Raw genomic sequence first — 27,175 nt, forward strand, 5'->3', positions numbered from 1 at the left:
ATGCTCCTACCAACTTGCCTACACCCTGTCTAATGGGAACAATTCCTTAATTAATGTCCCCTCTTCCCAGATGATTGGGGTTTTTGTGAGGCTAAGAAAAAACTGAAGGGCACACTAATCAAATCAGTTGTTTACACTCGGAAGAAGAAGAATGTCTTCCACCGGCTAATCTGTTTAGTTACTGCAGACTAGATGGCTGACTTTAGGCAGATGTGATCAGTTAACAGGAGGTGTGTGCATAGCTGCTCGAGTCGGAGCTGTAGCTTCCAGAAACAGCAGTACCTATAGTGTAGATGTCTATGTCGTTACTCAGAGCAGCAGGGTACTTAGGTCTCTTACTGGTCCAGGTTGGTTTTAATCTTCATCCTCTCTGCTATATGAGGAATTTAATTAAAAAAGTTTAGTCTTGCATTCAAGTCTCTGATGTTCTTAGGGCCTTACCATGGCTCATATAAGCCTTAGGACACTTCTGTCTGGAAAAGTTTTTGTAGGAACAGTACCTCATCACCAGAGAAATACGGATTACTATCTAAATAAAGGCACAAGGATATTACAAAATGATTATATTTTTAGAGATGTTTTCATAGCTTACTGTTTCCTGAGAGAACCTTGATGGTTTGTTTTCTCTTTTGATTTACACAAAGTGAAAAGAAGGGCAGAAAGAAATATACTTACTGTGAGGATGAAGGTAATTACTGCATTTAGGTGCCAGTTTGGTTTTTAAGTTTCCTGGTAGCTTGAAGGAAGTGAAGACATGGTGAACACCAAGCTTCACAATACGCTAAGAAACTTTGTGCTGTCTCTTGAAAGGAGACAAGCTAATGTAAAGAGTATCTTAGCCGTGTCCTTCCTAATAACTGCAGGCAAAGACTGGCACAGTCATCGAAATAAAAGCTGAGGTTTGAACATCTGAGCACACGTGCTAATGAAGTTGATCCTTCAAGTGGTGACCTCGGACTGAGCGTCTACCAGGCTACACGTGTCACAAAGTGAGAAGGGCCTCCAGCACCACAGGACCACGTGGGCTCCTTCTCAGTCCCTTAGTCTGGGGCTTCCAATTTGAGTACTCAGAAAAACTAGATAGAGTCCTCATTAAAAATACCAACTGTTGGGCTCTATTCTTGGAATTTCAATGCAGGTGGTTTGAGATGAGAGCTTGGAGTCTCTGTTTTAACCAGCACTGATAGGATGTTAATGGAACTAATCTCAGCAGCGTTTGACCAGTCTCAAGTTCTATTTATTAATTTCTTTTATGTTAGTCATATATGTAATCAGAATCAGTCAAGTTCAATTCTGAAGACATTCTGGAAAGCAGACATTCAATAGCGCTAACTAGGTGTCTGTACATACAGGCCCACACGTGGTAAGCTTTTTTCTTTTTAAATGCCGTTATGAAAATTTTAAAGCCCAGATCCCAGTATTCTAGGCTAGATGAAAAGCTCCCATGGATATCCTCTCATCAAGTCAGATATTCTTCAAAATGGAGTTTTGAGTTTGCCTCAGTATTTAGGTCACTGATGAATTCAAACATCAAGTTAGAGCAAGTCAGAGGTAGTTTTGAGTTTGAAATCTTTAGAGAAATGTTCTTTATGGCACAAAAAATGCTCTCCGGAAAGCCTTAATGGTGAGCTTGTGCAGGTCCCCTGATGGCTGCTGGGTAAGTGAATGGCTAGATGTCACCCCAGACAATTGAGCACGGTGACCTGTTCCATGGTGCCATTTAGTATCAGTCAAAGGAATGTCAGGGATTGTCTGCCAGAGGTGGCTTTTTGTTTTTTTGTTTTTTCCACCCATGTTAATGATGACTCGTTCTTCCTGGCAGCTGGAGGGTCCCAGGACTCCAGGTCCCTTTAGACCACTCCTGAGTAATGAGCATCAAGCCATTTCATCCCCATTTATGAGTCCTGAAGTACCGAGTTCATATTTCTTATTAAAGTAGGTCACTGATTCCAGCCTTGGCTGCTTAATTGGCAACATCCCGAAGCCAATCTTGATGCTCATTCACCATAACTACAGGTATTTCTGTAGCAGGAAGGAAGACAAAGTGGACATCGTTCTTTTCCAAGTCAATTTCTCTAACGATTGATTTGACATGTCAGATCTTCCCAGCTTCTCAAGACACTTGTGCAATTTTTGAGGTTTTGTAAGATGAGAGCTTGGTTTTTCTCTTTCATGAATTTGTATCAAATAAAGTAATGCCAGCTCCTTTTACATCACCGCAGCGAAGGCCACTTTTGTCTTGCTTCAATTTCCAGCTGGCATGGCTGACTTACCTGCAAGATCATTTCTTACAACAGATCTTGGCAATTCTATCATTCTCCCTTTAACTAAGTATGCTTGTAACAATTCAAAATCTGCACATGCTTTATAAATGGATATCTTAACTCTGATACAAAAATGGATCCTTGTCTCAACAGAAATAAGACTTTGGAACTACCTTTTCTCACAATCTCATTTTAAGAGATTGAGGATGAGTCTACTTACGTTTTAGCTTTGATATAGCTTTTGCTGGTTTTATTTTACTTTCTTTTTCTGAAAGACCTACAAATTTGGTTGTTTTGGAAGACTTAGGGGATGTTACTTTTGTGAGTGAGCAGTTCAAATCTTATAGTAGATATTTGCAAGTTGAGACTGTTTTCAAAAGTTACCATTAAATGTTTTCATATAAGTATACAGTTTTTAATTGTTGATCTGTCACATTATTTTATGAGGCATATATTGATTAGTAATATTCCTATGTTAAGTATATTTTATAGAGTGCTTACCAGATAGATACACAAATATAAATGAAGTTATAGGATGAAACGTACATATCTAATTTTTACTTTAAGGAGTGGCATAGCTTAATGAAATATTGTGGGACTGATTATAATGATCAAAATAGGTGAAATATGTTTAGCAAAGATAAATTTTGGCAGTTAGGAAGGAAAGAGGAGTGGTGTGTCTACTGGAGAATAGATATGTCATTCTTGTGGAACAGACAGGTGAGGAAGGGCATTAAATACCCTTTGGAGAATTGTCTCCATTTTCATGTTGTGTCTTTGGGTATGCTTCTTCCTAGAATGGTTCTGTCTTTTCTTTTCTTTCTTTTTTTTTTTTAAAAGAGTTACTATTGCTGTGATAAAACACCATTGCCAACCTGATCTACAAGAGCTAGTTCCAGGGCAGACTCCAAAACTACAGAGAAACCCTGTCTTGAAAAAAATAAAATAAAAAATTATTTCTACCATGTTGTTCATAATAGACAATATTTTAAAGGAGAAAAATTATTCTGCTAACTGTAGCATGTATAATATGTTACATTCCTTAGTTTATGGTTATTTAATATAGAGACATTTTGCGTATTAAACATTAAAATATATAGTCCAGTGAGCCACAGGTTTACCAAATGCTCTATGTAAGTAGACATTATCAATTATAAAAAATTTTTATTTAACCATTTGATTTCATGAAGAATCTTCAGTGAAATTTTGTCTGTTATTTTTAATAGTAATAATTGTAAATCATTTTATTTATTTATTTATTAAAGATTTCTGCCTCCTCCCTGCCAACGCCTCCCATTTCCCTCCCCCTCCCCCAACCAGCCCTCTTCAGCCCAAAGAGCAATCAGGGTTCCCTGCCCTGTGGGAAGTCCAAGGACCACCCACCTCCATCCAGGTCTAGTAAGGTGAGCATCCAAACTGCCTAGGCTCCCACAAAGCCATTATTTACTTTAAAAATTTCTTGAAATCAGTTTTTACCAGCTACTTTTATTTATTTATTTTTTAATAAGATTTATTTATTCATTATGTATACAGTGTTCTGCAGGCCAGAAGAGGACACCAAATCTTACTACAGATGGTTGTGAGCCACCATGTGGTTGCTGGGAATTGAACTCAGGACCTCTGAAACAGTAGGCAGTGCTCTTAACTGTTGAGCCATCTCTCCAGCCCCATTACCAGCTACTTTTAGAAAGCATAATCACCATGGATGGACGGACACACACACACACACACACACACACACACACACACACACACTAAATCCTCAAAAGTTATTATCAAGTTTCCAAATGAACTCTAGCCGCAACCCATGTAGGAAAGTATTCTCCAGTGCTCTGATGATTCGAGCATCTCACACAGTAACAAAGGAAAGCATCCTTACTGTTACCGTAATCACCCCAACATCACCTCATATCTGCTCAGTACATACTCTAGAGAAAATTGTTTGGGAGAGAAAAGTAAAAAGAAAAAATACTACATACTCCACAGATTGAGGTTTCAAAGTTCTACAAAAGAATCACAGGTTTTATTTCCATATTAAAGAAATAGTGATATTTTGAGAAATATATATGTGCATAAAATATAAAGAAGAAATTTATAATTCTACTAGAATAAGCATGTTTGTATAATGTAATTTTGTGTGTGGTTGTTTGTTATGCAAGTGTTTGTCAAGTGTGTATGTATGTGTGTGTGGGGGGCGTGTGAATTATCTCTAAAAACTGAATCAAATTAAAAATTTCAGCCTCAACTGCTTGTTTAATTTATTAAGGACATTTATCACATTGTTGAATGATATATTGATCATAAATTGTACTGACTGAGGATCCCAGCTTCTTCAGTCTTGAGCAGGGATCTCCAAGGATTGAGTTTTACTTCAGCATGAGCTCTGTGGCTCACAGTCTAGGGCTTGGAATCCTACAGACTTGTTTGCTCATGGATCTGATGGTTGATGCTGGATTTGGCTTAGATCTGAGCTTGGCCTGTTGGTTGGACAGTCTCCATTGGGCTCTCTGTATGGCTGGGGTTTTTGTTGGGAGATAATTCCCCATGAATAGTTCATGCTTCGATGTGGCTGGGGTTTCTGTTGGGAGATAATTCTCCATGAATATTATTTCATGCTTCTGTGTGGTCCAGGTTCTCCAAACAAAGGAATTTACAGCCAGAGGAATGGTTTTACAAGTAGACATTCCAGAACAGTCAAGCTCAGGGACACATCTTTTTCTAGATATGATCAAGATTACCAAAAGACAAAAAGCATGTTCCCTTCTTCTCCAGATTTTCATACATTCTGAAAGAAAGATGTTTCTCTTTCTTATTGAGGATTGGCTTATTGTTGAGAGCTCCAAACATGTTCGGAATTTACAAATATTGGGGTTCCTCCCCTCTAATGTGTCCCCACCTTATGTTCATGCACCTTCCTGATATTGACCTGCAGGCACAGAGTACTGGAAAAACCATGCAATATATGTTCCTGCTGTTATAGTTTCTGCTGTAATAGTCTGCCTTGTGTCTGACTCAGAGGCCTCATGTTTTCAGACCATACTCACACACACACGGATGTGCACATGTATGTATGTTTGCCTATCAGTCATCTAGCCATTCACCATCTGTTTCTCGAACATATAAACATTTTTTTCTTGCAAATGAGACACAATTTCAGAGTCTTCGGAGTTTCTGCTATTATGGTTATGATATAATAATTTGCTCCTGAAATGATAGCTGTATTTACAAGGCAAGTATCTTGAGCGAGAGAGAGCCTCATGGAAGTCTCAGCCTCTTTTTTATCATCCTCAGAAGCCATGTTGATCGTCTTTCTAGATTTCATGAACCCATCACTTTGAAAACCCTGCCAAGTTCAAAGGGAGAGGAGGATAAATTTGAACTTGATTCAAGGGGTAACAAGAGCCTGGAAAAGAATGTGGTGTCAGAATTATTTTAGACAATTAAGTCCAAATTGCTTAAGCAAACCAATATAAAGGATTCTATCTCAACCTCTTTTGCCTTCTCCATTATTTAAATCTCCCTGAATCACACAGCATTCTCCCCTTTGTCTTAGCCAAAACAGAAGCAAATAGAAGGGCCCCTTGTCATAACTTTATGTGTTAGTCCAGTCACGTGGAATTAATGCCAGAGAACAGGGAAGGGAGGCACGGATGAGAGGTGGGCTCAAACAAGAATGATTTAGACCTCACCAACAGGGCTACTCAATATTCATCGTAATTGATTGCTCTGTCTTGCAGAATGGTGTTCTAAATGGCAACATAAACACTGTCTCAGAACAACAAAGGAAGGAGGGAGAGTCATTTATCTGCTGACGCCTGTCACACATGGGCTAAAGTGTGCTCACAGGGTATTAATTCCTCTCTGTGCCTTGCACCGCCTTGATGAGGCCGCCTCTGTGCTGAACGCAGTAAACGTGAAGCAGTGTATTAGATGTGTCTAATACATTTCTTTCACTATCATGAATTTTGATGTAAAGATCATCTCACTACATAAATCCTGTGCACTTGCCAAGTTGCATTCTTCAAATAAGTTACTGAGTTGAAACCTCAAGAATTTGAAGATGCACATTCAAAATCTGTAGTCGACTACAAATATTTCTGGGTTTTGTTGTTTGAGGAGAAACACATTTTCACATATTTAGCAAAATTTTCAGTTTTCCTTTAGTAAAATGTTTTTCTGTCTTTTGGTTTCTCTACTGGTAAATTTTCCCTTTTCTTATTAATTTTAAACTTGTTGTGAATTTTATGGAGAGCAAGTCTTTGCAAATATGCTGTCTCATTGCTATTTATCTTTTATGTTAATTTTGTCAAATAAATATTCATCAGTCTTTTTATGCGTTCTGACTGTCGATCACAAATGCTTGTGTTTTATATTTCTTATAATCTCCAATTTGTTATAGCAGATACATATTTTTTCCTAAGTCTGTTTATAGGCATTGTAATACCTGTCTCTATGAGTTTTCCTATTGATTCTCTTTCAAGTTCTAGATAGATAAATATTTAATCTTTGCATACCCCTATATTCTATAGGTCTGTCTCTATGTCTCCCAGACCAATTATTATTTTTTCATTTCTACTTTGAGTTTTCTGTACCATATAATATTCTTCTGACTATTGTCCTTTGACCATTTTAAGACAAGCTACTAGAAACTACTAACTATGCATGTTTTGCTTATATTTATAAATACTGATATCATATCATTATAATGTCTTATATGTATGTAAGTATTTCATTCTCACATGGACCGGATCTCTAGAGATAGAATTGGTGGGTTAAAAATGAGAACATCTTTAAAACTCATCATTCATCTTGTTCGATCATTAAATGACTTTCCTCAAAAGTTTAGTGCTGTGCAATCCCAAAGGCAGGGTGTGGGGCACCCACCTCACTAATTCCTATCACTTACTTCAGTTATTTATTAATTTAATAAGTGGCATTATTTTAATTTGCATTTCTGTTTGATTACAATTAGAGCATGTCCTTACATGTTTATTATGTGCTTGTTTTATCTCTTAACTTTTCTTTCCTGAATTTTTAAAAATCAGAACTCATTTCTTTTCAGTTATAAAGAGGATTCTTAACAGATTATTATAAGAGACATTTGGAGAAAATATTTTTTCTATATTGCAGTTTGATATTAGATTTTTATTATCAGATACATATATTTTAGTATACTCAAATCTCTTGGTAGTTTTACTGTTGCAATTTTTTATTGGTGACTAAATTAATTCCTACCAAGAGGTCAGACAAACATTAAGATATTCTTCAATTAATAGCCTTCATTAAACTTACAGCATTAAAGGGTGAGCACAGCTCTCATACACTACCTGTCCCCTTATGTTTACAGCCTCCCACTCTGCACATTCTGTGTCAGAATGAGACAGGTGATGGGCCTGCAGCCATCCATCATCTAGGTAAAGTTACAGTTCATATAGGGTTCACTCTTGGTGCTCTGCCCTCTGTGGGTCTGAAAATGCCGTGTATCCCCCACTGATGTATCACACAGAATAGCTTCATTGACCTAAAAATTCTTTGTGCTTTTCTTATTTAACCCTCTGCCTCCCCTGATACCTGGCAACTGCCAATCTTTTAGCTGTCTCCATAGATTTTCCTTTTCCAGTAGGTCATACAGTTACAACCATACATTGTGCAGCCTTATCACATGGATACTTGTTAGTACACATTTGATGTTTCTAGACACAGTTCCATGGCCTGGTAGTTCTTTCCTTTGAATAATAGTATTCATTGTCTGGATAGCCCATGAGTGTTCTGTTTTCCTATTGATGAACATCTTGGCTACTCTCAAATTTTAGTAATTGTCAACAAAGCCTCAAAATGTTGCATGCAGGCTTTGGTACGGACTTAAGTTTTTAGTTCAGGTCCTAAATACCAAGGAGCACAACTTTTGGATGATATAAGGAGTGTGTTTAGTTCTGTAAGGAAATGACAAGATTCCTTTTAAAATGGATATGCCATGTTAGAGTCCCAGATACATGGTAGGTACGCTTGCTAAGGTTGACACCATCAATATTTTGAATTGTGACCATTCTAATTGGTGTGCAGTGGGAGCTCATTGGTTTTATTTGGCACTTCCTTGATGACATGTAATGTTGAGTCCTGTCTTAGTATTACTATTGCTGTGATGAAAGTCCATGACCTAAAGCAACTTGAGGAGGAAAGGGGTTTATTTTGCTTATACTTTCATAGTTCATCAAAGAAATCCTGTAGTGAGTCTGGAAGTGAGGTACTGTTAGCTTTTGACTTCCTTCTCCTTCAGTGTTGAGTAGTTCTGGTTCTTTTGCTTCCTCAGACAAACTTCAGAATCACTTTGTCAGTAGCCACAAAACAACTTGCTGTATTTTGTTTGGGTGTGTGTTGAATTTACACATCAAGTTAAAAAGCTAGATTAAGCTAGAGAAAGGCGTGGCCTTTTGTCTTTCCTTTTTTTGTGTGCTTTTTTATTATCAAGATAAACGTATTTAAAACAGAACGTAAAATGAAAGTATAAGATAATAGAGAAAGGGGGCTGCTCTGTATGAATAATCCCACAGCTTTTCTCTACCCATTTTGTGTATTTGAGAAGTTTTTTAATAAATATTTCTATTATGTGAGTCTCAGATTTCCTAAATTTTAATGAAACAGCTTTGAAAAATGTAGCTTATCAGACTGGGTTTAGTTTATTTAAGAATAATTATAATTCAACAAACATTTCTTTTTTTATGTATTGAAATAAAATTACTTTTATATAACCCTGTAAGGTACAAAGGCTGGTTATAAAGCAACTTATCCTAATTCTAAATATATATTTAGATACAAAATTAATTGTCCCGTAAGTTGACAACAAAATGTGAAGTTAATTTAGAATAGCTGAAGACTTCTCTGCCATATAGCAGAAATTTCTAATATTTTTTACACACTTTCAACAAACATTTCTTAAATATCGATGACACATGGCTTGTTTGGGTACCCACATTGTAAATGAAAGAGTAATGCAATATTTGAGGATATGATGCAGAGAAGAGTTGTTTTAATTGTGATAAAGGATTGAGAAAAAGGAGACATCAGAAAGATACTGAATGGACTTTAAAGACATTGACTAAAGAGACCTTCAACCCAAACAATAACAATGGAAGACTGAAGACATAAATGTCAAATACCAGCAGGACTTGGTGACTCAGCAATTTTAATTGTCTGATTTGATTATTTCAGATGGTATCTGGAAACACTGGGACAGTAACAAAAATGGTAATTTTGGTCACAGGGTTTTGAGCAGCAGCTAATGTGTTAGGAATACATTAGCTTACTGTGTGCTTACTTACTTATTTCCAAGTAAAAGAAGATAGGAATAAAATTTTCTAATAACAGAGGGAAATATTCCTACTGAAGGGATCAAATCAGAGTTTGAGAGAAGCTGTGAACCCAAGGAGGAAGGGTCCTGATGCTGGTTTCAGACATAACTGTTCTAAGAAATAATGTCCTTCATCATCTGGGTCTGTTTGCTATTTGGGTTTTCAGATTTCTTGAAGTTAAATGATTAGGGTGGAAGATTAATTTTTTTTATCATCGAGACTATATTACTAGTAGGTAAAACTATGATTGAAAATCACTTTGTTATGCTATTAATTTGTAGAACATTTACCCAGGACAGTATGTCTGTTCCGGCCACTATGGTAGAGTACTATAGTCTGAGTGGTTTTTACACAACAGAAGATATTCCTCTCATATAGAGGCAGGGAAGCTTAAGTTAAGCTCCCAACAGACACATGTAGTGGTTGCTGATTGTGGATCATAGGTAGTACTGTTTTACTGAATCCTCTATGGTGGGAGAGGATAAGGCAGATCACTGAGGTCTCTGTGATGAAGATCAGGACCCTCACATGATAGCAGAGCCCTATCCTCCTAACCCAGCCACCTCCTAAGTGTTCCCCATGCTAACATTACTACACTGGTGATTGTGTGACTTTAATTCTATGACATCATCACAGACTCATGAAGAGAGATGGCAGCTTGGGATGAAGTATTTGACAGTCATGTCAAACTCCAGTATACACAATAGAAAGAGGGCCTGGTAGGAAGAAATTCCATGAAACTAAAAGAAAATCAGCAGCAGCAGCAACAACAAGAAACTCACTGAAGTTTCTGCACCCCATAAGTCTCTCCACTGACGGACAAAGCAATCCAAAGCAGATCAAATCAAACCGAAATACCAAAAGCCCAGGTTTAATGGATACAGTGCTCCTGGATGATTTTCCAGTCTTTCCCCCCCCCCCCCCCCGCCAAGGAAACAGGAGAGACAGGAAAACCACGTGTCTGTTTTCTGGGGGGCAGTTTAAATTCCCCATGTGAGTCTTGAGCATCTCTGGGGAGGGGCCATTATTTGGCAAACTTTCTCAGGTGTGGCAGGGTTTGGAGAGAGATGGGGGGAGGGGACTAGGGGATGGAACTTCCACCAGAACACTAACCCAGGGACAGAGAAAAACAAGTAGACATTAATTAGCTCATAAATACAGTAATTTGAAAGAGTTAAAAAGTTGTATTAGGCTAGGTTCCTGAGGCATCAACAGTTGGGTAGTAGGTCCCTAGAGTAGAACCACCTGGGGGATTTTTAGAACTACCCATGATTATGTCCCCCTAAATTTAAGTCAGAAACTGAAAAGTGGGTGTGTGTGTGTGCTGCAGATACTTCTCAAAGTTCTCTCCAAAGATAACAAAACCCAAGAACTGACCTGTCTTCTCGGTCACCTGTTGTCTTTCTCAGAATTGAACGCTTAATTCCCATTAATTCAACATGGACTTTATTCTAGGCACTGTGCTGGGTACTGAGGGGACACACATGGAAGTAAGTAACAGGGACAAAGAGTGAAAGGGAGCAGGCAGGGGGAGGTTGGGGTGGGGGCATTCTAGACCGTTAGCCTCTTGCATCAAGCTCCTGGCTCATGGATTGAGAGACTGTAGTTAAGGCACAAGTTTCAGATTCTTTCCAGGTGATAGGGATTGAGGGACAGAAGGGCATCTACTTCCCAGACTAAACGAGGAAATAGAAAACAAAAAAAAACATACCTGTGGCTCCATGGGTTCTTTTTCTGGGGCTCTTGTTCCAAATGTCTAAGCAGAGGCACTCTTACATTTTCCTCAGTCAGCATATAATGGAACTCTGTAGCATCCCAGCAAGCTTCCTGCCCACATGACTAAATTTAAGGACTTGGCACATAGTGTGCCCCACCCGTATGTCCTGACTTGCCTTTCCTGGTCTCTTTCTGCTCTTGTATAGGAATCACCAGGCTTCCCCTGTTTCTCTTCCATTCTGTATTCTTTTGCTCCTGCAATACTTTTTAATTGATGCTGCCTGGAACATTTTTCTTTTTATGTCTTTGCAAGGCCAATTTTAGTGTTTATCTTGTGAAGTTGCCCCCCCATCTCCTTTAGCATGTTATACACACCTATAAACAAACATTTGTTTCTGATAAATCATATTTATTTACTAACGTGTTACATTTCTTGAAAGCAAACTCTAAGCCTTATTGATCTTTGCATTTCTTTCTTGCTCAGTGAAAATGGCAAACAAGAGATGCTGAAAAATGTTTCCCAGTATGAATACTAAATGAAGAGAAGCCTCAGCAAGCCCTGGGAATCCATAGGTTCTCTCTTTTCACAGCCTGTCTCCATAGCAAGACTGATCTTCTTTAAACGTCGGTCTAGGGCTGGCAAGATGGCTTCACAGGCAGCAGAGGTTTGATTCCCTGGAGATCTGGTGGAAGGACAGAAGGGACTCTGAGAGCTTTCCACTCTCCTCCCCAAGAGAGCCATGGCGTGTGCTCTCTTTTCCCTCCATCTCCTCCCCTTCATACACATGCTAATAATAAATCAAACGTTTGAAACAGAGGCCAGTCTAGTCATGTCACCTTCATTTTCATTCCTCCCAAGGACTCTGTCCTACAGTAACGTCCTAAGTCTTCATATGGAATCAGTAGTCAACACGAACTGGGAACTGGTCCCTTTCTCGTACTTTGGGCATCTCCCTTCCCTTCTCCTCCTGTCCCCTGCCTGACTAGCTGAGCCTTCTTCCTTGACTGCTTCCTCAGTCACAGATTGGCTGCTCCTCCTTCCAGCTTCAGATCTCATTTTAGATTCCACTTCCTCAGCGACCCCCTCCCCCACATCTCATGTCCCTGCTGTCGTCTCTAGTGGCTCTAGACTTTTTTTTTTTTACAGTGCTTGCTGCAATGTGCAATTTACATTTTGAGCCCTTATTTTTTGTTTCCCATTCATTTATCTTGATTCTATTATACAGCTTACAGGAGAGCTTGCACACCGTGTTCTAAGATACACTATCAGCTCGGTGTCAGAGCCATCACGCCCAATCCTTGTGACTGACAGGAGGCAAGCTTTAGGGTTGTACTTCCCTAAGACGCTCTTTTTACTCTTCCTCCCCTCCTTTATTCTCAGCTCTAATCCTCACACTTATCTTGTAAATACAACAGCGTGCCGACTGCGCGGTGGGCTTTCTCCTCACTGGTGTTGCCGTCACGGGGAAACACAGCCATTTCATGTAAATCCCTAACTCTCAGGGGAGAAAATAGATGGGCGTCTTCGTTTTCTTTTGTTTTCTCTTTCCAACAAAACTGAAATTAATCTTCTCTTTGCTTATCTCTTTTTGCATTTCGTTCAGACACTTGGCAGGAGAGTGGCTGTTAAAACCTCTTCCTGTAAGGTTAGGACTAAAAGCGATGCTATTAAAAGGTCATGCTAAGTACTTCCTTTGTTGTTTTTGCTGCTACTCGTCATAAAGACTGGGTTTAGAACCATCAGGACAGAACCATACCGACTACCTTGAGTAATCCAATAATAACTATGCATTTTATCTAAGATTTTTTTTCTAATCTGATTCGGTAGAGCTAATTTAGTTTCTCTAAGCTCTGACTTTAAATCTAATTAAGACATCTTAAATGGCTCAATTTCCATTTGGGTAGCCGGCTTTGCCTATCACTTTCAGGTTTCAAGCCTTCGCTAATGAATTTCTTCCATTGCTCTTCTACAATTAAGCCTTTCTTCCATTAAGCTCCGTCAGGCATAGTCATAAGGCAGACTGTGAACCGCACACTCTCATTAATTAAGAACAAAAGATTTCTGAGAAGACTTCTTTGTTTGCAAGGTATTTTAGGGGACAGGCCTATCTTTTCTCGCAGTCCAATACAGATCATCTGGAGACAGCTTCTACCCTTCCTCAGATGTATTTCCTTCAGGACCTCAGTAGCTTCTCCTCCCATCCTCAAGAGACAAAGCAGAGTCAGCAGCCATCGGCTTAGGTAGAGCCGCAGGCTTCAGGAAGATGGCTTTGACTTGCCCTTTGGCAAAGAGTGGCGCAGCCATGGCCAGCACTGGCCTTAGAGCTGCGTGCATCTCTTTCACTGTGCAGCCTGCCTCTGCTGTCCTGGGGCCTGCAGACCGGAACTCCAGCCTCGATTTCAAATGCCGTATGCTATGCTGCACCATCTGGTCAGCGGGCTCCGAATCCAAGAGATTTGGAAGCCTAGTGCAGAGGAGCTAATTCGGCTCAGTGAAGGTTTCATGCTTTGCTATTCTAGCCAAACAAACAAAAATAAATTATTGAAATATTTTCTTTCTGCTTTCCCCGTTTAATGTCTTCAAAAATATAAGGGTAAACTATTCCCCAAACAGTAGGAAATTATTGGAGAAATTGTTGTGTCCATTTTGCATAACTGATTGAGCATATGTTCTAAATTGTAATCCATTTGGACTCGAGGGCGATAAGAATGTTTAATGTGTTTCTGCCCCGTTTTACACTGGGCAGTTTTCATACGAAGTGCTTTGCTGCATGTCTGTTCTGCTCATCTGTCACTTGAGGCTGTAAGTTCAAAGCTCTGTGCGTACTTGATGAATTCAGATTTATCCACACGATGCATATTTTAACTGAGACTTATTTATGTTTATGCCCTTTTAAAAGCCATGCCATCGAGACAGGCAGAATTCAGATCTTACATCTGTTCTTAGACAATTGTCTACTTATTGATTTCCAGAAATGCAAATGTTCAAGCCCCTGTTCTTTGCCAACTCCCGATCCTGTCCAGCTTGTTCTGAGGGAGCCTTGCCGAAAACTGTGCTTTCCCCTAAAGCCTCACTCCTGAGAACAAAGAAGCCTTCCAGTAGTACAATTTAAATATTTGATAATTCACAATATATCTTTACAAGTTACATCAGATTACACTGAAATATAGTGGAAAATGCAAATATAAAATGATAAAAGAAGGCTAGGAGTTTCTGAACCAAGCATGGCATGTTTATGTGGAAATATTTGTTAAACTGGAATTAAACTAAACAATTCTAAATAGCCTCACTAGGTATCTGAACATCTATGTCTATAGAGAAACGACCCTACTTTGTGATCTTTAATTTCCATACATAGGTGTCCTACTATAAAATTTGAGGGTAGGTGTGGTTTCCTTTTATTATCTCATATGTTGTTTCTATATTCACAAGATTCATTTATTTTTATTTGCTATGTACGGGTAACCCGCCTGTATGTACATCTGTGCACTACATTCATGCTTTGCCTGAGGGGCTAGAAGACATTAGAACCCCTAGAACTGGAGGTACAACGGTTGTGAACTGCTGTGTAGGTTGGGTCCTCTGCAAGAGCATAAAGTACTCCTAACCAGAGAACCATTTGTCTTAACAAGATCTAAGTGTTGACTTGTGTTTTTAACTTTTCGAAAGTCTCCATTAAGAACCCGTGAGATGATGGGCATGTTGGCTCACTTTCCTCGTTATGTTTTTCCCTTTCTAGATGGGCATAAGAGGTGTATTTTACACTTTATAAATAAAAAGGAAGGATAAGATAAAAGTGTGCATCATGCATTTCCTAATACATCTGACATTAGAAAATCAAAATCTGTTTGTGTGAAAGTGCTACCATCTCCAGTTTACTGAAAAGAACGTGAAATTACAAAAGCACTGTGATGTAGTGTCCATGTTACACTAAAGCCTTCTGCTAGAACCCAGCCATTGCTGTAATTAAGTTGTTGTTCAAATATGATTTATTACCAACAAAGGATTAAAAATGGGTTCTTAATGGTTCTGTTAACACTAGCTTTAAATATTCCAATGGAGAATACTTTAGTCTTTGTAGGATTTGTATGAAGAAATTTCACAATAAATAAATATTGAAGAATATCAAGAATTTTTCTTACAACCTGCCTTTCTTTGAAATAATTATTATGTCTGTGGGTACATAATCTTTAATTACTCTCTCAGACCATCTCACTTTGTGTACATAAATTACAGTAAGATTGGCATTTTAGAAATTCTGTAAAAATGTTTCTAAATATAATTTCACTTCACCATATATAAACAAATTGCTTCAGAACAGTATATAGAAAAGAAATCATCGAATGGAATCCCCTCCCCCTCCTTAACCCCTCCTTTGTGTGACAACACTGCTCCTTCTCAATTACATCTAAGCAGACATTAGTCAACCGTGATGTCTGATGAGCCACAGTTATCTTCTTCACCAGACTGTAAGTTGTTTTGAGACCATAATCAATTTCTAATTTATTTTTACATGTTCTCTGGCCCTTAATAGATTCTCTGAAAATGAATGTGTAGGTCAGGATTCCAGAGAGAAATTGATGATACCCAACTGGCATGCTCGTAAAGAGTGTCACCGAGGACTGGTTTATAATAGTACGAATGGGCATGGGGAAAGCAGAAATGGTGATGTTGCCTTGGCTGGCACCAGCAAGGACTTTAATCGCTTAGAGGTCTGAGCGACAAACGTGCCAAGAAAAAGGCTTTTAGAAAGGCTTTGCTATGGAGAACTGAGTACTAACTGGAGAAAGGATTTCTTTTCTGATCTTCTTCCAGCGCTTCTCCATAGTCTCCTTCTTGACAAACTTGAGTAAAAGCCAAGGAGAAGGGAAGACTCCCAGTATGCTCTGCCAAGGACGATTTCAGAGTAGAAGGAAAGATGGAAAGACTAGACAGACCACATAAGGAACTGTATGTATGTGCTAGCAGATTCTCCAGCTTGGATGCTTCCACTGAGTGACTGGAAGCAGGAAAGGCTGCTAATGTTTCAACTCACTAAAATATGGCTGCCCAATTATGGCTGGCAATGCCTGAATGCGGTGTGTTACTCTTCTCAGGAAGACATGAACGGAATGTTGGTTCATTGAAGATAGGACACCAACCATAGACTAAAGGAACAATGCCATCCAAGTTCAGCTTGGTGAACCAATTAAGTTTGCTTAGTAGATTATGGCTGAGAGTTGCTTGTATGAGTTTGAGTGGCCCCCAAACAACTGTACCATCCAAAAGTTCTGAGCCATCGTTAGTGATACCCTTCTTGAAGCACATAGATGGAGTCCTTCCCTTACTTAGCCTTTCTTCATCTATCTACTCTAGCTCCTCTCCAGACTGTATGCAAGTGAGACAGAATTTCATCTCACTGGAGGGAGGAGGAGCACACAAAAGGCTTTGACTGACTAGGATCTCAGGTAAAGGTTTAAAAACCCTTTCATCTCCTCTCCTTCTCTGAAGGAATGCCAGTTGGCCCAGATGCCAGGCAGGATGTCAGTTACTCCGGTTAAGATATTGATGGTTAAGTTACTCTTAGGAGATGATATTTCACAACAATGCATTATTGCATACCCTCAGATCAACAACCTGGAATGTGTGTGTTTGTGTGTGTGTGTGTGTGTGTGTGTGTGTGTCTGTATCTACAAGTAGGAGGGGGCACCAGTGTTTTAGGGAAAGGGTTTTGGAAGAGCACTGAGGTGAGTACCTGGTGATGCCGTGAGAAGAGGCAGTTCCTCAGGGACAGTCTGAACACTTGCTTCTAGGACTGTACAGCACTCTCTAACAGGGACTCTTTATTCTGAACATGACGTCTTGTAAGTCTATACTCAGATTTTTAAAAAAAATGCCATTTGTTTCGACTTAAGTTGAAAATGAATTAGCCTATCAATATAGCTTCAGTGAGTCCAATAAGCCTCCCTTTCTTTATTTTTCTGATTTTTAATTACTTATTTATCTGGACTTTTATTATTTTAATCAGTATTTAATGACTGTACATGTTTATGGGGCACAATGATATTTTAAGGTGTATACATTGTACCATAATCATAGTATTAGCTTATTCATCTTCTTATACATTTCTCATTTATTTGAGATGAAAATACTCAAAATCCTTTTATTCGAGCTGCTTTAAGTGATATTCTTCCATGCAGTACTGGGAAAGTATAATTCAGGGCCTCATACATGCTAAGTACATGCTCTGCCATGGAGCTGTAACATGGCCTATTACTGTTTTGTCTTTTTTTCCCCAGCATTCTATGCTCTATTCATGTTTATAATGTACATTGTTTCTCCATTTGATTTTTCTGATGATGTCTATCCAGATGTACTATACATAAATATACCACTATTATACATGAAATGATATTGTAGATAATTATTAACTAGTTATTTAAAATTATTTTAATGTTCTTCATTTAACCAAAGAGTCTTATTGTTATATGAATTATCATCTTTTCTTACTTTATTTTTCATTTGGTCTGGATGGCTTTAGCAAACAGATTTAAGTTTTCAAGGGGGCAGCACAATGGGTTTGATTCTAAAGTTACCAGGCCTCTGAAAAATGCAGAACATTCATTAGAAGGGAGGTGTTGAACATTCACAAGAAACCACTGACATCAGGTCTTAAAATCAGTCAAGACCAAAAAGTTTCAACAATTACATAGCAGTCAACTGGGTGTTAAATTTTCTTTAGCTTCTTTTGGAAAGGACAATTAGATACCATTGGTCTAAGTCCAGCAGGGGTATGTTATTTCTTGGCATTCTGATATCTTAGTACAAGTCTGACTCAAGCCTAAATTTCATTTTGTAGATGGAAATTTACAGTCCATGTTCAGGCATTCTGGGCCTTCAGTATGTATAGTGTTCTATATTTCTGCAAGTAAGGGATGAACCTCTTCATGTCCACCACACCCAGGAATGTACTCTCAGCATAAATGACTTCCTATTGTCCTCTTCTCCAGTTCATATCTTTTGTGAAACTAAGATTATTTTTTTCTCATGTAGTGAGGAGGTGGTCATTGTCAGATTAGGTCATTGGTTCCTGGCAAAAGTGAGCAATCATAACAATCCAGTCTCTGCATATTAATTCCTAAAGAACACTGGAGGTTCATGCTTGTAATTGCAACACTTGGGAAACTGAAACAGGAGGAGCTTTGTAAGCTTGAGGGTAGCCTGGGCTACATGGTAAGTTCCAGGATATATGGTGAGTTCCATGTACAGTATTTTATTTAATCGTTATTCTATTAATAAATAGTCAGTTCATTTTCAGTTTTGTGTTACTACTGTCAGTAACAACTTTGTACATATAACCTTAGGTATTTATATTACATTTATATGAAAAATCTCTAAACCTGTATTTGTTGCTATCAGGTTTGCACTGAAGTGGACATTGCCACATTCCTTTTTCGAATGGCAATGACAGCAAGGGTTTCCTGTACGTTGAGCATCTCTCCAGTGCTGGGTGATCAATGACTTACTTTTTCTCCAAGAAATGGAAAATGGAATTCATTACTGTTTTATGTTTCATTACTCCATGCCAATCACCCAAAGAACAAGGGCAATAAACAGAAGGGCTTGTGCTGAGGTTTTAAGGGAATTATTTAATAAGTTACAGTGCAGGAGAGGATTTTTGTCACGTGGGCTCCTGAATATATCCTTTCTCTCTAAATTACAGAGATTGTAAATCCAGGTTGCAGTCTCAGAAGTTTTAGAAAGCCACCATCAGGAGAAAAGAATGGGAATACAGGGACTGACATGAGCTTGTTCTTAGTTTCTAAAAGGCTTTCGCAGACATCCCCACCCACTAGGTCACATGTTACAAAGAGTTCAACTCCACCCCTCCTTCAGTGTATGAGATACTGACCCGGATTTGTTATCCTATTAACTCACCACGGGAAGTATAATATGCGTCACTTTTGAATGCTTCCAGACACAAATGAGTGTGAGGAACTGGGTGTCGCCCTGGGTCTACATGTAATTACAAGGATCATGTCAGTGTGTGTCATGCGCTACCAAACCAAGGGCTCGCTGGGGTCAAAACTAACTCCCCCCGTGAGACACATTCCAAGGAAAATGTGTTAAATGTGAAGGATGCAAAAAAGGAACATTTTAAACATGACTGTTAAAATTTTTCTAATCCTCTGTTATTTCCCATTTATTGAAGAGTCTCATGTGTGCAACAATAATAATAGAACTCATTTCTACTCAATGAATTTACAAAAAGAAAGGCAAATGATTTAGGGGAAAAATGCAGCTACTTGGCTTACATAGAATACCTTAAGGGAATAATTTCAGGTATGTCAGTTTGAGAAAATAATTTGAAATTTACAGTCAAGTTGTAATTCTCCTTGCTTTGCTGTACATGAGTGTTTTCTCTGCTCTGTGGCTGACCTTGATCTGGCACTCTTAGCTTGCCTAGAAGAACAAGTGATGATCCAGACACTTTCAAACATCTTTCTATGAATCCCTAAGAACCTGGAATATTTAAGGACCAGGGTTTCAGAGCTTAGAAAAAGTCTCATCATACCTCAAGTTAGGCAAGCAGCTCCAACCGTTGGTCTTAGGTAAGAAATCTTTATTGTCAAGCACATAAGGACAGAGTCAAACCTCCCCTGTCCAACTGATCACTGGTGTCAACTGAAATCCACTTTTCTAAATTCTTCTTTGGAAATTGGTCTTAGACCTTCCATACAGAACCCCAATGTGAACCCCTGTGCCAGATCTCACTTGAGGTTATACAGCAGGACTGGCTGTGGCTTTGCTTTTGTCATTGTTCTGGCAAATCACATTCTTTCCTGCTGTGAGTGGTGACATCATCTAGAGCTGCTTCTTTTACGTGTGGGAAGTGTTCTGTGTTGACATTATGACCCATATGACATAGTTGGCATGCCCACCTTCTGGAACTGACATTGGAACCCAGGTAACACAGTTAACACGCCCAACTCCTGGAACAAAGTCTTAGGTGAGTTATACCTGATACATTCCTGCTAATGGTTCTTGGCCTTCAGACACGTGTCCAAGGTGCTTATGCCGTAGGGACCCAGTTTTGCTTTGCTTCATCAGAATCAGCCCCAATAGATCATTACTGTTACAGTGATCCTTTCTACCGGTGTTTTCATTAAAAATTACGAACAGATATTTGTTGCTTTTTTGTCTTGGTATACACACAAACACACACACACAGAAAGAGAGAGAGAGAGAGAGAGAGAGAGAGAGAGAGAGAGAGAGAGAGAGAGAGCCATACATACACACATACACACAGAGATATACACCCAGTGCAATTTTTATCTTATAGGGAAATAGATTTTGCTGTTTTTTCTTTCTCTTTCTTCCCTATAATCCCCCCATCATGCCTTTCCACCCTGAGTGGCCTCCTTTCTACCTTCATGTCATGTGTGACTTTACATTCTGCTACTTATCTCTTAACCTCATATTCCCCTCTCATGGTTTTTTGTTGTTGTTTTTTTTTAATCTGGTTTTATACTCAGTACCCACTCTCAGAACCTTAAAAGGACTCTCATATTAAGTTTGTGAAAAGGCTGAAGGGTTAATATTATTCTACTTTGATTAATATTCAGGTTTTACATCTTCACATTCAACCAATTGTGGAGTGAAAACTTGGAAAAGTGATATCTGCACTAAGTGTGTAGACTTCCTGTTACTACATACTGCACAAATACAGTCTAACTTGATGAAACATTTACATTGTGCTTGGTATTATAAATAAGCTAGTGATGGTTTAAATGATTTGAAGTTCAGAAGGCTATATGTTTTTTATAGGCAGCTATTAAAGCATTTTTTATAGAGGACTTGCTTTATATGGATTTTGCTACTCAGGGGAGGTTCTAGAACCAGTCACTCACTAGTACAGATAACTATGTGGTGCTATCCGCTGTGCCTCATATATATTAGCAAGATTCCTATGTGGCTGAACAAAATCATTCAGTTTAGCAACTGACAGGAGCCTTTCTGCGAGCCTCCTTTATTCTGGAATTACCATCCGCCATGATGCTAGTCAGCATTCTACTGCACTTTTGGGGGTCCTTTCAGAATAGGTGGTTCCACTAAGAGTGTGGTGACACCTTCAGTGTCAGGCTGGAGCAGCACAGCATCAACCACCTGCTCAGCTCCCACAGGAGACCCCGACCCTTTGCCTACCGTAGGTCCGTTCTCAGACATCCAGGGAAGTCATCCCAGCTTCTCTACCTTGGTCTTGAATTTGAAAGGTCAAAGACAGCCTTCCTCCTATACTCTCACGCCCTGGAATAATCTCTGGCATCTGTGAGGGTCGAAATTTTCTTAGTGGTACTTGGGATACAAGCAAACCTTTCACAATTACCAATGTCAAGTATCTGCTAAGTAACTGTCTGGAGTTGAGTGCACCCCTGTTATAAAAATTCAGTTCTGAGGAGGTGTTGGGGTGGTGGATAGTGCAGGCTTAGGGCTTCACAATGTTTTTCACTGACCAGTGACCCCACACCAAATACAGCTTTATATATGTATGTGTGTGTGTATAATTAAGGAATATATATATATTAAGGAATATCATCACATGCAAGCCTCTTTTAGATTATGAACAGTTGAGCAGGTGGGCTTGCCAGCTGAAGAGCAAGGTCTCTGATCACAAGCTAGAAAGGAAGAAACGTATCCCCCACTGGTGATTCCTGAACTGTAGCACGACTTCCCTTGCTCAGATGTTAGTTAGCAGAACCCATGACTATGCCGCTATAAAGACCAGCCCTTGCAAATGCTGCCTGAAAGCAGAAAGACTACGCAGTTTTGAAGTCGAATCAGTTTAGAAGTCTGTTTCTCCAAGCCCGGCTGGGATCTTTAGATTCCACGAGGGACTTTCCCTGAGGCCTTTGACGTTTCTCAGAGCAGGCTGTTGCTAAGCACTTTAGACTTTGCCAGGCGAGAAGTAACACGTAGCACCTCTAAATAGACCTGTGACCCCAAACGTCCGGAGTACAAATAAAACTTTGGCAGGCTCTTTCCCTTCTGTGTGGAGGCCAGCCAGGCATTCTTTGCTTGCACACTTATTTTCCTATGTGCTCTCACTGCTCTACATGGTTTTGTTCAAATACTTGTAATCTCTTCACCTAGTCTTCTTTATCACCTTTCATTTGGTTCTTTGTTTTACAGATAAGAGCCTGTTGGCCACTTTGACTGCTTATTTCTTTTGGCTATAAATACAAGATATTTTAAGATTTGTAATAAATACATTTGGTGCCATAAGAATTTATTACCATGTGGTAGGAAGACTATTAAAGACATGTGACGGCACTGAAGAGCAGTTCGGGGATTAAAATCATGTGCCACTCTTCCTGTGGGCCCAGGCTAACAGCCACCTGTAACTCCAACTCCAGGGCACACAAAGCTCTCTGTGGCCTCTGATCTCATAGGCGCATACCTACACACAGCCTCACATAGCTACAGATAATTATAAAAATAAAGTAAACAACAAATAAAGATGGTCTTTGCGAAGATATCTAACTTCTGATTCCTCTGTCTAACACTGGTCTAGAAAGTGCTGCAAAAGGACTTTGTTAGTTAAATTAAGGTTAATATTAAGCTGGCTTGAGAGTATGGTCAGGGATTTGAGTTTTTCTGGGTGGGTTCGGTATTATCACAAGAACCCTTAAAGGCAAAGAAATTAGACAGAAGTGTTATCGAGACAGGTAAAGAAGGAGGACAGGAGGAAAATGAGACACACAGGGAGGTGGAGAACTGTGAAATAGGAAAATCAAAACGATCAAACAGGACTATTGGGAGAGTTTATAAATTGCATGACACGGTTGAAATAGAAAGCATAAAAATAAGCATGAAAGAAAAGAATGCCCTGTTCTAGCCAAAGTACTAGTGGAAAAGAACCTGCAGGAGCACCAACACACTGGCGTCAAGTCAGCGTGAACGCGCTGTCAAAGGGGTCAGAACTGAAGAAGGTGGGGGCCTGCGGTAACTGAGAACAGCCCCGGGCAGCATAGAAAGAGGACCTGACTCTGTGAGGGAAAAGGAACAGAAGTTGATGAAACTGAATGAGCCAGGAAGTCAATTCTCTTGCTGCGTTCAGTCAGTTTGCACTAATTTTGGCCTTGGAAAAGCCAGAGTGACAAATCCCGACTTCTGCCCTCTGCAGTGGTGACGTCATCCTCTGTTGTTTGAAGCCTGTGTTTTATCAAAGTTGCCTGCATTTTGTGCTCCTTTGCTGTGGCAGCGGCAGAAAACTAATCCGTATGACTAGGCTCAGAATAGTGTGTCTATTAATAGTGTGGCAGGATTAATTGAAATTTTTTGTTGTTTTGTGAAAATATCTTGCCATGGAATCCAAGATTGTCTTACCTTCTACCTCAGCCCCTCCCTCCCTGAATCCTGAGATTTACAGATATGTGATACTTAGCTAGGCTATTGGCATTTTACTGTATCTGGTCAGGAAGAAAGATGGATGAAAGGACAAGTAGGGATAATGAGCAGAAAATAAAGAAAAAGGATCTGGTATTAAAGACAGTGGGGGCATAAGGGCTGGAGAGATGGCTCAGCAGCTAAAGCACTTGTTGCTTTAGCAGAAAACGCAAGTTTTATTTCCAACACCACAGATGATTCATAACCATCCATAGCTCCAGTTGCAGGGGATCTGATATTCTCTCCGACTTACGCTGTCATCAGGGATGCGTGTTGGACACATTTATGCATGTGCATGTGGACAAAAACACACAGAAACTATAAATAAATACTAATAAAAGCAATATGGACATATTAACCTCTATTTCTCTTAAGAATACAGGGTGCCTTGATGTCGGTGGCCACATTGGGCTGCCATTTGTTGGGACCCGCCTCAACAAAAATACTGCTTGCCAGGGTAGGGGTGTGGGGATCAGAAAAACTAGTAAAGAATACAAAGACATGAATAAAAATAATAAAACAGAAAACATAGGACAGTAATAGGAGGAAGTTCCAGTGAATACTGATATCACCTGCGTTTAAATTTACATACTCTTTTATTCCCCAATACAAGGGGAGGGGGGGGGGAAGAAGGCAACAAAAGACTTCTTTAACACGATACAAAGGACAACTGAGCAGTTAATTGCTTCAACACGTTGAAACATCAAATCATTAGCATTCTGTTGTTTAGGCAGTGAACCCCCTCTAGACCAAGTACCTGAAAGCAGTCAGAGTTACCCAGGTAACCTCATATTACAAAAGAAGGGGCAGAAGTACCTTGCATATCCTGACCATAATTCAGGGTGGAGAGAATCTACCTATATGAGTAATCTTAATATCAAAATAACCAAGCAACCAAACCCTGAGCCAGGATGTAGAGCCCTGATTATTGTCTTCAAATCTGAGCAACTCCCAAGCTCTCTGACCATCAGACAAGGTGGAAATAGGCTCACATTTTTGGGCCTCCACACCTTGAGATCTTTTATGTGTGTTTTAGTACCAACATCTCCTTATGCCATTCCAGCAGCTTGTGGCCCAATTTTGTTATGAGCTGTATACTATTGAATATATTATGCTTCTGTGGAGGAGTTGGGTTGTTGTGTATGTAAAACCTTATCTACAGTACTTTTAGAAAAATACAAGTAGTCTTTAGATGTTTTAAAATTTGAGGTCACTTTCACCTTTCAGATTGAATACATCAGTACCTGTGTGTGGGAAGCTGCTTCTCCCAGCCAGAGCCTTTAAGAAACCTGAACTAGAAAGAAATCTAGTCTTTGGAAGTGAAGAAGCTTCACTTGCTGCTGAAACAGCACAAGATGCACAGGTGTCCTCAGGGCCCATAAGTTTCCTCAGCTTCTCCAAGTAGAACAGAGTGCTCCCCTCTTCTGTCCAAGGGCACCACAAATGGCTGCCTGCTGTCTTCTTTCATGCAAGGTAACTTGTATGCGATTAATACCGTTCAGTCAATAAAAAAAATGGGAGGGTGGGGGAAGGGAAAACACTACTTGCCCATTGGAATCAAAAGTTCACCCAGAGGTTCTTCCTCTAGAAGTGGTGAGATTGTAAGAGCCAGAGGTCACAAATGACTCCATGGAGCATCCTCAGACACATCTGGACTGATGTGCATATGAACTGAGAGACTGTGACGGTGTCCACAAGACCTGCACAGCTCAAGTCAGATAGCGTCCCAGCACTAAGAGAAGAAAATGGACACAGAGTGCCCCCCCCAACAAGAAGTTATTTGCTGGCAAAGGGGGAATCAGTTTTATCTAATGAGCATATCACTGGGTATATCAACCACACTCCCAGGCACGTCCAGGCCCAGGAGTAGCCGGCCAACACAAAATGAATTAGATTTTTGTTTGATTATAATTTTTGTCAGTTTTTTGTTTGTTTGTCCATTCATTTCTTTTTATGTGTGTGTGTTGAAGAGAGACTGAGATGAATTTGGGTGGGTAGAAAAAAATAGGGAGGACCTGGGAATTGTCAGGGGAGGGGAAATATGATCAAAATAAATTCTATAAAAAAATTAAAAGACAGAAGAGGTTCTTTGCCATCTGTAGTAGTAATCTGACATGGGTGTTGGTGGTTACTGAAATTTCTGTGAAGGAAATTGTGAAGGCTTCCCACAGATTGAGCCATTTCAGTAGAATGCATAGTCTCTGTCCTCTACAACCTTCAGGAGCCTTCAAAGTTGAAGCTAATTACACACATTAAAAATATGAAAAACCTCTGAATCTTGAGGACTTCCATCCTAAGCCACATTTATTATGTTCAAAGTTCTGTCGGGATAAAAGAAATGTATGACATTAAAATATTAATCTATTTGTGCCATTTAGTGGTTTAAATTATTCACAAATGCTTGGGGAGTTTTTAAGTTTTCTGATTTTTTTCCGCCCTAAGAGTAGGTGTTTATAATGAGAATAATCAAGTCGGAAAAAGTATCTTAAGCTCTTCAAATCCTTCCCAGTTGGGCTTGTCTTTACTGTGCAACATCCTGCCCTCAGGACACTGTATGAGCTGTATTCATAAAGCATTCTCATTTGGCTGGAGCACTTACAGAACAACCAGGTAAATGTGCACTAGCAACTAATGGAAAATGCTAAGCAACTGTTTTCCAAGTGGAAGGAAAGTACTCTAAACTGTCGATCCTGCTCTCCTGGGTCTTCCATCCTCTTAGAATTATGGAGGAGATATTGTTGGAGAAAATAATGTGGTGGTTTATAGTTATTTAGAGTTCAGTCTGTGTTCTTGACTGGTTTGAGAGTCTGGCTTCAGCCCCACCCATTTTAAATTATTTAGTCTAGACTGCTTTAGGTACAGAAGAATTGCTATGGATAGCTTCTTCTGGGTAGGTAGAAAGGCAATGGTAACTCATTTTTTGCCAATCTCATAAGACTAAGGGATTGACCAATATAATACTGATATTAACAGCTAGACTCATAAAAGCATAATGGATCATCAATGGTGGTGTTTCTGGTGTTGTTATTAGTCTCAAAATACTGTGAAGACCAAAAGGACACATAACTTAGACTCTATTAGGGCCTCAAACTTTAAAAAGATATCTTAAGCCCTATAATATTTTATTCACATTCAGTGTGTGTTTCTTTCCTAGTATTTTAAAAGTAATATTGTGATTATTCAGTTTCTACTCTCCCTCCTTTGTTCTGTTCTTTCATTGGCAAAATCTCTAAATTTTTTCTAAAATCTCTAAAGAATCTAAATAGAAGTTTAAGGTTTATTAATGTCTTCTTTAGAATAGAATGTTACTTGTGTCATAACCTACAAAGGCTAGACCCAATCTACTCCATCTTACATGAGATGAAAATTTCTTCCAGTATCACCAAGAGTTAACATTTGTTCTTTTTCTGTCTCTCATA

At 39.3% G+C, this 27,175-nt stretch overlaps 1 protein-coding gene across 7 annotated transcripts in view; it reads left to right on the top strand.

Moving 5' to 3' along the window:
• Immp2l (inner mitochondrial membrane peptidase subunit 2) overlaps positions 1-27,175 on the top strand; it is a 786,207-nt gene that overhangs the window by 635,708 nt on the left and 123,324 nt on the right. The window contains exon 7 of one of the 7 annotated variants that reach the window (XM_050158682.1): positions 24,984-25,055. The exons of the other annotated variants lie outside the window; for them this stretch is intronic. Within the exon in view, the coding sequence (XP_050014639.1) occupies positions 24,984-25,040 (57 nt within the window). The 3' untranslated portion in view covers positions 25,041-25,055. Of the gene's footprint in view, positions 1-24,983; positions 25,056-27,175 lie in introns of those variants that run through there. 7 annotated transcript variants of the gene reach the window in all.

Source organism: Alexandromys fortis, unplaced genomic scaffold (assembly GCF_014885135.2).
Source record: "Alexandromys fortis isolate MF-2015 unplaced genomic scaffold, M_Fortis_MF-2015_v1.1 scaffold_101, whole genome shotgun sequence".
Taxonomy (NCBI): Eukaryota; Metazoa; Chordata; class Mammalia; order Rodentia; family Cricetidae; genus Alexandromys; species Alexandromys fortis.